This window comes from Electrophorus electricus, chromosome 20, assembly GCF_041902795.1.
Source record: "Electrophorus electricus isolate QZ-2024a chromosome 20, ASM4190279v1, whole genome shotgun sequence".
NCBI classification, from domain to species: Eukaryota; Metazoa; Chordata; class Actinopteri; order Gymnotiformes; family Gymnotidae; genus Electrophorus; species Electrophorus electricus.
This window is the reverse complement of record NC_137516.1, coordinates 9,399,103-9,413,129: the sequence shown is the minus strand read 5'-3', so window position 1 is coordinate 9,413,129 and position 14,027 is coordinate 9,399,103. Positions and strand designations below refer to the sequence as shown.

At 38.4% G+C, this 14,027-nt stretch overlaps 1 protein-coding gene across 2 annotated transcripts in view; it reads left to right on the top strand.

Moving 5' to 3' along the window:
• Positions 1–13,555, top strand: part of syn1 (synapsin I) — a 30,980-nt gene extending 17,425 nt beyond the window's left edge. The window contains exons 6-13 of one of the 2 annotated variants that reach the window (XM_035536423.2): positions 140–202; positions 368–510; positions 7,497–7,571; positions 8,212–8,314; positions 8,412–8,543; positions 9,150–9,231; positions 9,644–10,232; positions 10,908–13,555. In XM_035536423.2, the coding sequence (XP_035392316.1) occupies positions 140–202; positions 368–510; positions 7,497–7,571; positions 8,212–8,314; positions 8,412–8,543; positions 9,150–9,231; positions 9,644–10,232; positions 10,908–10,938 (1,218 nt within the window). In that variant the 3' untranslated portion in view covers positions 10,939–13,555. Of the gene's footprint in view, positions 1–139; positions 203–367; positions 511–7,496; positions 7,572–8,211; positions 8,315–8,411; positions 8,544–9,149; positions 9,232–9,643; positions 10,233–10,869 lie in introns of both variants that reach the window. The other variant, XM_035536422.2, reaches the window with a different exon arrangement.
• The last annotated feature ends 472 nt before the right edge of the window (positions 13,556–14,027 follow it).

The following is a 14,027-nucleotide window of genomic DNA, read 5'->3' as shown; positions in this document are numbered from 1 at the left end:
TTAAGGGAAGAGTAACATGCAAACTGTTGGTTTTCCATTTTTTTGCACACCATATGCAAACTGTTGTTTTGTTTTGTTTTTTAATTTAATGTATAACTACTAAAGCTGTATTTACTGCATGCATGTCTTTTGGTCACAGTTAACTAGCACCTGCTTTCCTGTTGTGGTGAAAATGGGCCATGCTCATTCTGGCATGGGAAAGGTAAGAATATAGCATTGGTTTCTTTATTAAATCCATTTACAGGCAGTATACTTATTATTATTATTATTATTATTATTATTATTATTATTATTATTTAGAGGTTTGTGACATGTCTGGCTAGCTGGATGTTAAATTGTATTTTTCATCTCAAAATGTTTGTCACAGGTCAAAGTAGAAAATCAATATGATTTCCAAGATATTGCCAGTGTTGTGGCTTTGACCAAAACTTATGCCACTTCTGAGCCTTTCATTGATGCCAAGTATGATGTTCGTATCCAGAAAATAGGTGACAATTATAAAGCCTACATGTAAGTACCTGTCTATGTCTTAATATTATATATGAATAGTGCTGTACTACATATTTGTTTATTTAAATGTTTAAGCTATAAGATGTTTGGTACTTTATGTACATCAACTTAATTAGAATTATACATAGTTTTGTATCATGACACTTGAGTACTATATAACACACTAAGTGTTTGTAGGAGTAAGCTGATGTACAATAAGAATTTCATTATATATGAATACTCAAAAAATATTCAATACAAATATTGAATAATGATAAACCAAACTAAATTATATTATTATTAATATTCATTTGTGTGTGTGTGTGTGTGTGTGTGTGTGTGTGTGTGTGTGTGTGTGTGTGTGTGTGTGTGTGTGAAAGATAGATAGATAAAACCCAAAATTTCAGTGTTTTGTTCACTGAGCAAGTTGGTTATCACTTTTGCCTTGTGACTTGGTGCTCTGTCATGCTGGAAAAAGCATTGTTGTTCACCAAATTGCTCCTGGATCATTGGATCTTTGAGAAGTTGCTCTTGGAGGATGTTTTGATCCCATTCCTTATTCATGGCAGTGTTCTTAGACAAAATTGAGCAAACCAACTCCCTTGGACGTGAAGCAACCCCACACATGAATAGTCTCAGGATGCCTCACTGTTGGTATGACACAGGACTCATGGGAGCACTCACCATTTCTTCTCTGGACAATCATTTGTCTGAAGGCGGCTTCATCAGAGAAAATAACTTTACCCTAGTCCTCTGCAGTCCAATCCCTATACTTCCTGCAGAATGTCAGTCTGTCCTTGGATGTTTTTCTTGGAGAGAAGTGGCTTTTTTGCTGCCCTTCTTGACGTCAAGCCATCCTCCAAAAGCACCTGCCTTCTGCCATTCCTGAGCAAGTTCTGCACTGGTGGGCACCCGATTCTGTAGCTGCATCCTCTTTAGGAGACGGTCCTGGTGCTTGCTTGTCTTTCTTGGGCACCTTGAAGCCTTCTTCACTGCAATTGAATCTCTTTTCTTGAAGTTCTTGATGATTTGATAAATGCTTGATGTAGGTGCTATCTTATAAGCAGCAATGTCCTTGCCTGTAAAGCACTTTTGATGCAATGCAATGATGACTGCACGTGTTTCCTTGGAGATAACCATGATTAACAGAAGAAAACTGCAAGCACCACCACTCTTTTCAGGCAACCAGTCTGGTCTTCTAATCCGTATGACAGTGATATCAGCTGCCTTGTGCTCTTTAACACTTTCTGCTGAGCTAATGAGAAGATCACTGAAATTAGGTTAGCAGGCCATTTTGTGGCAGGGTTAAAATGCAGTGACTGGAATGCAGTCATTTTTGTGATTAAGTTCATTTTCATGGCAGAGAATGACTTTGCAATTAATTGCAATTCATCTGATCACTCTTCACAATCTAGAGTTAATGCAAATTGCCACCATAAAAACTAAAGCTGCAAACTTTGTGAAAACCAAAATTTGTGCTAGTCTCAAAACTTTTGGCCATGACTGTACATGAATCCTGAACAGGCCCATTTCGGCCCCTTTATTTGTTATCATGTTCATTCTTTGTTCACTTAACTCTCAACACGTGCAACAAGCAATCTTAGTTGATCATTTAGTAGACCTGTTTTATTTATTTTTTAGCTACAAGGATAAAAGTGATGGATTTTTTTTTTCACTTGGCTAACGGCGATTAGCCTCGGATATTCAGGTTAGCTAGTTAAGAAAATGACAGAAATAGATTATCATCCCATTTCCGACACACTGCATCTCAGGAGTACACCTACTAAATCGACACGGTTATCCTGTTATCCTTGAAAGGGTCCAGCTTGGAGATGGCCAGAAGACCATTCCCTCCATCAACTTATCAGAATGTAATACCAAGACACCCAAGCTAAGCAATCCAACTGTGGCATGGTCCAAACCCTTGACAAATTTAAAAAAAAAAGGCCCTGTAAGGTTTGAAAAACTCCATTAATATATTCAGTGGTTCACACAACAATTGGGCATCAAAATTGCGCTAGTACCTGTTTTTGCAGAATAATCAGTCACTATTAATCCCCTCCTGTCTCAAGAAGTTATTTAATCTTTTGTTTCTTTTGTTGTTTTAATCATTTCACCACAAATCTTGTTTAGTTTTTCTGTTATGTTAATTGTCAGTTTGTTATAGCTTTTTACATTTTTTTATTTGATACCTATGGTACCTCAGCCCATTTTATTATTTAATGCATTATCTTATTTTTATTGTTGTTACTCAATAAACATTAAATCAATGATAAAGCTTGTGGTCTCACAAACACGAGTCTCCAACTGAAGTATTTAATGAAATGAACAAAAAAAACGAAACTGAACATAAAACTGTTCTACTAATACGACCTACGAAGAGCCAGTGTAACATCAGTGACTGACTAAGGTCAAACAAACTAAACAAGCTTAAATAACAAACAAGTGGTATGTGCTGGACATCATTAACCACACCACCTGATGGAGTGTTAAATAAAACATGAGTCAAAACAAACACAGGAATAACACAAACAAATGTCCATGTGCACCGATGGTTGCCGGTAGATAGCAACAGGGATGGGGTGACATGTTAAACAACTTGTGACTTCTATGAGTTAAGGCTGAAATAATATTTATTAAAATCAATAAAAATTTCCTGGAATCTGGGGAGGTGCCCAATTCATCTTAACAATATAATAATTTAATTTATTGAAATGTTACAGCTATAATACAGCTACAGTTACCTAGCTAGCCAGCAACAATCCATTATTCATTTCACACTGCTACTAGCCTAATGGCTACAGCTGTGGGTTTATATCCTGAAACAACTTATTTTCACGGTTCACTGGTCAATGCTGTTGCTGCTGAAGCTAAACTACTTTCAGTGGATGGTGGCTGAGGCTGACTCCTCTTGAAAACCATTTTTATGTCCATAGTTATCTATGGACACATGAAACATACATGCAAGGCAACAACTGCCCATGGCAATATCAGGGCAGACTTGTATTTGTGGATATTTTCTTAGAAAAAAAATTTTGCTCCACTGATTTGCTGGTCCAGTCAGAGTCACTGAACTTACACAAAGCTGAATTGTTCAAACAAACAAACAAAAATACGCCCTAAGATTGATTTGGGGTTTATGAGAAAACCTTCAGGTCTTGAACCTCAGAAGCCATTGCCTCACTCCACCTATGCATGCATGTTTGAAGTGGAAAGCAATATAGTTGTACCTGGATTACTTTTCAAGGTGAATTGTATTGGAATCTGACACAATTTCAGTGTGTTGTAAATGCAAAGCTCTATACAGTGTGAAAACAATATATTAGTTTTTGTCATTCTGTCATGTATTTTGCAATATAAACTGAAAATAATATGTGTCTATTGCATTTCATGGTTTTCCACTGTTGTAATTGCATTTCTGTTTGGCATGAAGAGGTCATACAAATTGGGGGGTTGTGGAGCAGAGTGCGGTTGAGCCCAGCTGAACTATTTGCAAATGAATGTCAAAGTACAGAAGTCCAGTGCATAGTCTGCTGCTTAGCGAGAGCCTTGTTTCAATAAGATAAGAGGTTCATCACTGTACTTAACCTCCAAGGGAGGATCAGACAGCTCTGGACTGGGCAGTAAAGTGTTAGTTTCTAGTGACCTTTCCTCCCTGACTCCACACTACATTTGCCCACTCTAATGATCTCACCTTACTACTACTGTGATGCATGCAGCATCAGTACAATGCAGTTGGTAGACAAAACATAACAAGCATTGTAACAAACAGCCCTGACAAACTGATGGTTTATTGTCATACTTGTTGGGTAAACTTGTTGGGAGAGGGAAAAGAAGTGGTAAGAGAAAACAGAAGCTCCCATGGCTTTCCCTTTGCCAGGTGTCAGAGATGCAAAGCAATGAATAAGTTCACTTACCTGGGTGCTGAGGTTGACAAGTTACTAAATCTACCTCAAAAGCTCCTTGAGCATATTGCAGAGACATTCACTGTGCTGGTGGTGTTGACCCAATAACCATCCCTGAGCAGCTAGAGAGTCTGGTAATGAACCAGAATATGCCAAAACATTAGTTATCTTCTGTCATGCATGGGAGTCCAAAGTGGAGTTGCTCAAAGATTAATTTAAACCTGGTTAAATATAGAAAAAAAGTGAAGTCAAAAGGCAGGCTAAGGTCATAAACAGGAGAACTAAACAGACTAGGCTGAGGCAAAACAAAAGAGCGAGAGAATCAGAGAAACTAGGCTTAAGGTCAAACCCAGAATGCAGAAACAAGCAGAGATGACAAAATGGCTTAGAAATAGTAGAAAACACTGAGCAAGACTTTGCAAAAGACAGGAAAACACAAAAGGCAGTCCGAGGAAACAAAATGCAGGTGTAATTGATAGCTTAGCAGTAGGGGATTGGGAATGAACAGGAAGATTATGGGGCATGTAGTCCATGGCAGTGAAATAGTATAAGTAAGCAAGCAAACCAAGTCATTTTTGCACACAGGCATGTTGCAAAATGTTTTATCTAGCATCAAATTAATTTGTTCGTAAACAAAGACTTGTAGAATTTGTGCTAGTGAGCTAATATCAATCAAAAAAATCTAAATTTATTTATATAGCACAACAGATGTTGTCACAAAGCAGCTTTACAAATGTCCAAGTCCAAGCCCCTACTGAGCAAGCCAAGGGCAACAGTGGCAAGGAAAAACTCCCTAGAGTATGAGCAAGAAACCTTGAGAGGAACCAAGATTCAAAAGGGGGCCTGTCCTCTTCTGGCTGACAATGGTCACCACAATAATAAAAATTAAGATTAAAAAAAAAAAAAAAAAAAAAAGCAATTAATGTATAGTTCAACTTTCTAGAGGTCCTAGTCTTGTCTCAAGGTGTGCATGTGTCCAAGACACATCCTGCAATAGAACGTTCATTAATGGCAACAGAGAAGTAGTTGGCTAGGGTGGCGGTGTGGTGGGCTACAGGCAGGTACATCAAGGGGTGGTGGGAGTCGCCATGGCAGCTGAGATGGGTAGAGGCTCAGTTACATCATGACATCAGGGGCAGGTGTACCTCGGCAGAAAGAAAAGACTAGATTAGGCATGTCCAGGTACGAGGGTGTGTAAACTATAATGTACAATGATGGACTCTGGCAGATCTAGCTATGGCAGCATAGCTAAAAGGATCGCGCCAGAAGGAACTACAGGCATGAGGGCAACCTGGAACATCAGCACTCCACTGCTTTCAATCAACTTGAGTGACACAAAGTTGGTGAAGTGACAGCATCATAACATCCCAATTTACCATAACTCTCAATACCCATGGACCCTCAGAACTACACCTTTACCTAAGATGGGAAGTAGTTAATAAAATAGGTTTTCAGCCTAGCCTTAAATATTGAGACTGTGTCTGAATCTCAAACATTTACAGGAAGGTTATTCTATAGTGTGGGAGCTTTTATAGGAAAAGCCTCTTTCCCCTGTGGTGGATTTTCTTATACTTGGTACTAGAAAAGAGGCTGCACCTTTTGATCTAAGCAGACATGGTGGATCGTAATGCACTAAGAGTTCTCTAAGGTACTGTGGGGCAAGTCCATTCAGTGCTTTATAGGTTATTAGAAGTATTTTATAATCAATATGAAATTTTACTGGGAGCCAATGTAAAGTAGCTAAGACGGGAGTAATGTGATCAAATTTTATAGTTCTAGTAAGAGCTATGGCTGCTGCATTTTGATCTAGCTGGAGCTTGTTTAGGCACTTAATGGTATAGCCAGATAGTAAGGCATTAGATTAGTCCAATCTTGAAGTGACAAATGCATGGACTAGCTTTTCTGCATCATGTGAGGAGAGCATGTTCCTAATCTTTGAAATGTTCCTAAGTTGGAGAAAGGCGGTTCTAGAAGTATTATTTATATAAGCTTCCAATGAGAGACTGGGATCTCTAAGAACTCCAATGTCTTTAAATGCTAGGGAAAATGGGAGACCACTGAGGTTCATTGAGTAATTAGACAGTGAGGGCCTAGCTGTCTCTGGGTTTAATAGAAGCACCTCTGTTTTCAACATCCAGTGTCTGATGTCCTTTATTCATTCATCAATAATACTAAGATGATATATGTCCTCTGGTTTGGCTGAGACATATATCTGAGTATCATCAGTGTAGCAGTGGAAACTGTTCCAATTAGGGCTGGTCCCCTAATCCCAACAACATTTTTGAGTCTATCTACTAAAATGTTGTGATCTATAGTGTCAAATGCTGCACTCAGATCAAGCAATATAAACAAAGAGACACAACCCTGGTCAGAAGCCAACAACAGATCATTAACTACTTTAATTAGTGCTGTTTCTATACTGTACTTAGGACTTAAGCCTGACTAAAAGTCTTCATGGATCTTGTTCCAATTCAGATATGATCTTAATTGCTGAGCTATAGCTTTTTCTAGGATCTTGGAAATAAATGGAAGGTGTAAGATCTGCCTGTAGTTTGACAGCTGACATGGGTCGAGATTAGAGTTTTTAATAAATAGTCTGACTACTACTAATTTGAATGATTTAGGAATGTAGCCAAGGGTCAAGGGGGAGTTTATTAAATTTAGGAATGGGTCAGTTTCTTCAGGTAGGATTTCCATAAGAAAGTGTGTGGGCAGTGAATCTAGTAAGCAAGTGGAGTAGTTTGAGCATGAGATCAGAGATGTAAATTCTGGCTCTTGGATATGTGTAAAGGATTCTAGAGTCATTTTTGGCTTGGTTGTTCTGATCTCTAAGTAGCTGCCAGATGTCATGTTAATGGTCTTAATGCTATTTCTAATGTTCTTAATTTTCTCATTAAAGAAATTCATGAACTCATTACTACTGTGTGGTGTTGTTTGCTGAGCATTGGTTTTATTCCTAGTTAGATGTAGAATTGTACTAAAAAGAAATCTAGGAATATTTTTGTTATTTTCTATAAGGGTCGAGAGAGAACCCGTTTAAGCAGTAATAAGTGCTTTTCTATACTTGAGAAGATACTTAATGTAAGATGTGTGGTTGAACAGGAGAACATCTATCTCTGGAAACTGGAAGACAAACACAGGATCAGCCATGTTGGAACAGGTAGCCATGTCTGATAGGTGAGATTCCCCTGCTGAGAGCTATTAATCTCCAAACACACACATACACAGGGCCATGTAGGTTTAGAAAAAAAACAACAAAAAAAACCAAACCCTCTCTCTCTCTCCCTCTCTCTCTCTCTCTCTCTCTATATATATAAATCTGTTTCAAGAAGGGTCAAATTATTGGCATGCATCAAGCAGAGACAACATCTAAGGAGATTGCTGATATATATATATATATATATATATATATATATATATATATATATATATATATATATATATATCTCTCAATATCAGGTAGTGGCTCAAAGGAATGAGACTATAATGCACAAGTCAAAGACAAATGTCCATATTTTTTCATCTTAGCCATCTTAATTATGCCTTGATGTACATGGATCAGGCTCACCATGCGTATATACATGCTGTGTGTGTGTGCACGTGTTTGTGCGTGTGCGTGCGTCTGTGTGTGTGTGTGTGTGTGTGTGTGTGTGTGCGTGTGTGTGTTCTGTGTGTGTGTGTGTGTGTGTGTGTGTGTGTGTGTATACACACGCATATATATAAGACTTGTGCATTATAGTCTCATTCCTTTGAGCCACTACCTGGATTGATGCATTCTGTGCAAAGAAAACATATGTATTGCTTTTGATGCCTATAGGTATCGTAAGTGGGTAGACTGGTGTGCTGAGGTTTTTGGAGGACTGGATATATGTGCTGTTGAAGCATTACATGGCAAAGATGGGCGAGATCACATTATTGAGGTAAGGGCTTACTCAAAATTTAAGTCTTTAGAAAGAGTGAGTATGTGTTGTCCCTGTAAACATTGTACAAAGTGTTTTGTGTGTTTGTGTGTGCTAGGTGGTAGGATGTTCTTTGCCTCTGATTGGAGATCAGCAGGAAGAGGATCGGGCCTTGATTGCTGACCTGGTTGTGTCAAAAATGAACCAGGCTGTCCCAAAAACTTCAGTTCCCTCTCCAGTCCACTCTCAGGTTAAAAGAGAACACACAATCTCTAGCAACCTTTCATTCTGTTTCTTATACACATATTCTCAACATCTTGGCTGCTAAGATGTTTCATTAACATATCTATGACTGGGATGTATAAGTATAACTGGCTTCAGTGGCTATGTGTTTTGGGGGTATATGCAAAGATATAGAATATAACCTTTAGATACAATGGGGAAAATTAATAATAAACCTACCATGAAAATTATAGACTGTTCATGTCTTTGTGAGGGGGTAAACTTACAAAATCGGCAGAGGATCAAATAATTATTTTCCCCACTGTATAGAATATAGCTTTTAGATAATGAATATAACCTTTAGATATAAAATATAATATTTTGTTAACCATGGCCTTTTTTCCTCAGAACATATATTTTTTAGTACATCTATTTCATATTTAGGCCCACGTTTATTGGAAAGCATGCTCTTGCACACTCAGTTTGAACCTCTACACCCTAATTTGAACTTTCCTTACAAGCTCCTTAACTGTATTTTCTCCAAAGAATGTAGACTATATGTGAAATCTATAAACCATACCCTTCAGTAAAGTGTTACCAAACTCCTAGCTTTTTTGGTTTCTGCCGTTGTTAGGCTTCAGCCCAAAAAGTTATTTCACCTCAAGCCACCTCTCAATTCAAAGTTCCGCAAGCTCACCAGCGCCTCCCTCCACAAGGTAAGGAACCGCAGTGATGCACTGACAGGACTAGAGTGCTGCTATTAGATATTTGGCTGTTAGTGGGAAATAATAGTCAAATTATTTTGCCTAATGGTGTTTGTGTAAAACAATTAAAAATCATCCAGATTGAGAGCAATTATTGTTTTGGTTAGTTGACTACATTTGTGATAAGGGATTACATTTGGGATAAGTGATAAGATTTGTCAATCTGACTTTTTTGTTTGACCATTTCTTTTAATTTTATTGCTGGGTTAGGAGAGTAGTCAAAATATCCAACCAACAGTTGAAAATATCCAGCAAATAGCTGTCCTGTGATCATAAATTCATCACTGAATATCACAGATGTCAATTTTTCATGATGGATTTTGCCCAACATATTTAGGTCAAATTTCTTATTAATTTTTATCAGGTGGGCCACAGCAGGCACCTGGTGGTTCCTCTGACCACCAGAGACCTCTTTCCCAACAGCGTCCCTCTCCTCAGGGACAGCCACCTTGCCAGTCCCAGACTGCATCCAGTCCTAATTCACAGAATTCCCCAGCCCAGCAGACTAAACAATCCAACCTTGCCCAGCAACGGCCATCAAGCCAGGGGCCCCCAGGCCAGCAGAAGGCCCCCACATCCCAGGGCTCTTCAGTGCGTAGCTCTGGTGGTTCTCAGAAACCCCAACAAGGACCCATTCAGCAGCAGCAACAAAGACCACAGTCAGGAGGTCAGGGGCCTAAACCGGCTGGAGGTCTGCACCAGCAGAGGCCTCCACAACAGAAGCAAGGCCAGCCAATGAGGCAGGCTACCCAGGGGGGCCCTCAGCCAGGCCAACAGCAGAGAGGGCCACAGCAGGGTGTCTCCAAACCCCCTACTACCCAGCAGCCACGACCCTCTGCACAAGGGGGGCAGGGTGGACCTGGGGGGGTGCAGCCGCCAGTGCAGCAGAAACCGCAGCCTCCACAAAAGCCCAGTCCTGATCACCCAGCCCTGAGTGGATCCCCACAGCTCAAGTAAGGGTGCCTGACTATAGCTCTGCTACACTGTGCTAATTTAAAGTAAACCTTTAAATGCATGCATCATCATCTGAGGAGGAGGAGGATGAAGGACACAGCCACCATATATTAAAAGCACGGTGGAAGAATGAAGAGTACTATGCCAACAGCCTGCATGCTAAAATGTTCGTCATCCACCAGAATTTGTTTTCGCAAGAAACTGCATTTTTCTAAAATGCAACTTTGCACTTTACATCTTTACATCTTTACGTCTTTTTATACTTTTAAAGTGAGCATCATTTAATATTTCCAATTATTCCTCAATTAACTCCTGAGAATGTAGAGCCTGGTTAAAAAAATGCATACAATACTTGCATTATAATTTTTGGTACCTTTATTTAGATACATTTGAAAATATACCTTTCCACTTGGGATCCTGATTGAGGAATACTCAGACTGAATAAATGATGATAAAACCGTGCATGCTGTTACAATGGGATTTCATTTAGCATAATGTAAACAGTAAGAGCCAAAACGCCAATGGAGGGAAATGAGTCCATTCTCTACCCTACCCCTGTACAATCATCTTCATGGGTTTGTTGCATGATTTTAATAGCCTCTTCCTTTCCTTTATTGCCATTCTTTCTCTCTTTAGCAAATCCCAGTCTCTTACCAATACATTCAACATTCCAGAAATGCCAGCGGCCCCACGCTCAACTCTTAGTCAAGACGAGGTGAAAGCCGAGACCATCCGCAACCTGAGAAAATCCTTCGCCAGTCTCTTCTTAGTGGAATAGTCACACACACTCTCAACACACAATCACTCCAAGAAGACAGGCTTTGGAACAGAAAGACAGATGTTTAGATTGTTATGTACAGTCATATATTTACCCTTCATTTACTTAAAATACTTGCATCAACAGATATACACACATTTGAAGACCTGAAATGCATGGCTATATTCAGCTCACACAAAGGACCAAGGATATCAATGTCGTTTAGTATTTGCATGGATCATTGATAAGTGTACATCCGATGTAACATTTTAATTCAAGTCAATGTCTGCTCAAATAAAGATTCATAAGATCCTACACAGAGAAATTTTGCAACACACTCAAAGAATACAGCTAGGCAACGCACTTCATCTGTTTCTTCCAGAATCTTTTCCAGTTTATCTTCTGACCACACACACACAGGAGCAAAGCAATATCATGGATTATTCTGACACCATTTGAATGCTTTGGAGTTTTAAAGGCACTCTTTGCTGCCAAAAATCTTTTTTGGCGAAGGTAAGAGCTGAATTTCAGCAATTTTAGCAGATCTTGTTGGAAAATTCACATCTCTGCATCTCTGAGTACTTTATAGTCAGGGGCTTCATCTTGATTGGTTTTCATAGGAACACTGTGACCAAAAGATTAAATGCTGAAGAAATGCTGACACTTTGTATGTATGAGCACAGTTTGGGGTCTTTAGTAAGCCATTGTATCAATGTTAAACTAAATATTTAAAAATGGACAGGCTTTTGTCAAGTGTGAAACTAACCCTGCTGCTGTTAGCACTAGTAATGTCAGTGAAACTGCATGTCAAGGAACTTGTAGTCACACACATCCCTTCTAGCCCTTGCTTTTGTAATTGTTAATATGCATAGATAAAGTAGGTGTAGTCAAAAGTGTTTAATTTTTGTGACCAAGCTGTAGCTGCCTTCCCAATATTCCCTGTCCTGAAACATGTAGTTAATACACCAATTTAAACCCTAATCTGGTGAACATGCCTTAGAAAGAAAAAAATCACTCTTGTTCAATTGCACAGATCTCAGGGATGTTCTAGAGAGTCACAGATTAAAAAAGTGTCTATGATCTGGTCTTCCAATCCAATAGTTCATATATCACTGATTGATGATCTTGCAACTATGTTTGCAAGTAAACACTGTAATGTGTGAGAAAACGCATGGTTCAAAGCGCCGGATGGTTGAAGCATCTACAATATATGTCTCAAAAGAACACTGCACAGTGTTACACAAACTTAATATTGTGTCAGCCATTCTGAGACCCTGGACGTGGTTTTTGAGATTAGGCAGCGTCTTAAGTGCTGGTCTTTCTTATGGGGCCACAGTCAACAGGATGCAACAGCCAAGGAATGCTATTACTATAATGAATGTTCTTGCAGATTAAAACAATATCCTTCAAATAAAATGCCATAGGATTTAAAGAGCTTAAAGAGCTATCCAGTAACTGTAACAGGATTGCTCCATTTTCTCACATAGCTCTCTTGTTTCTGTAGCTGAAACTCATGTAGTAGGCCAAGGCCGTGTCTTCCATTAGTGGACTGAACACCAAGGTGATAACCCCAGTAAATCCCCAGTCCCTTCTCTGCTTCCTGCCACCAGCCTGTTGTGTATCCACGATGATTCCTTGTGCCAGTGATGCATTAGCTTGTAAATGTTGTACCGTAATCTGTCATTACCAAATGTAAGTGCTGTACAGATTGTCACAACAAATATGGCAAATGAGAAGTTTTCTTTTTGTCCATTAGAGTTGACTGTTACTAGTTAAATGTGTTAGTCAAGTTCTTGTAGAAGTCTTTTTAGAATTATTTGAGTTAGGTTTGTGAATTCATTTTTTCTTATTTCTTTTTCAAAGCATTTATTTTTAAATGATTTACATCACATACATAGTTTGAGGTTATTTTGCAGACAGTTTGTGATTGTTTTAAATATGTTCATATACATATGAAAATGAATTGTTTGGTTCGGCGACATTAAAGAGGTGTGTTAGATCAGATTCTATTGATTATTAACTGGTCTGTGTTCTAAAACAAAGGCATGTGAGCAGGTTTAAGTATGGCTTGGAGGGGCATATATTGATGCACTATATTCATCAGAATCATGTGATCAGTTGGTTCCTCTTTCATCCCTTTTCAATGTTTTAATGCTCAACTTCAGCTTGTGTTCCAAAACATTTGTTATGACTCTTAATATTTGTTTGTCATTCCATTTATACAATGCCTCATTGGAAAGTACATTTTACATATGGTGTTGTCTGTTATTAAAGTATATTTATTCAGCATTGTTAAGTTATTTGGGATGGTTTTATGCTGTATTGACTGGAATGTCTGTGAGATTTATTGTCTACTGATGCCTGTAAGTTAAACAAAGTAAAAAATATATGAAACAATTTAATATAGAGATATTAATGAATTTAATTACCATGGCAAAAATGACAAAACATTGTCTACTAGGCCTAATCATGCAACTTAGATGTTATTAATGTATCTTAATAATTGTGTGAAATGACTATGCTAACAAATTGTGCACATGTTCAATAAAGCAATGAAGCAACTAAGTGCCTTTTTTATCTTTGATTTTTTTAAAAGCACACAGGGAAAGATTAGGGTGTTTGGGCTTTGTAATGCTACAGACTGGAATCAGATGCCTGTAGATGTAAAATGAGAGCCTTTTATTACAAATGGGATATTCCAAAACCGAAGTCAAAAAACAGACTAGAGTCAAAAGCTAGAGTGAGCTTATACAATACATACAGATAAGATCACCTTTTGAATCTGAACAAATCAGCCTTAGGCTACTTAAATGCTGTGCATGTCTCCATGGCCTCCAATAAAATAAAATTAAATGGTTTACTTACTTCATTAATGTACAACTGAGTGCTGGCCATGGTGGCACTCAGTGAGATGTCCCTTTAGTTGGGATGTCCACAATGCAAGTTTAACTTGGCATTGTTGTTCCTAAATCCCCAATTAGCTAGGTTTAAAGTTTCAAATAGAAACTAAAAATGCAGACTTCAGAATTATTTGAAG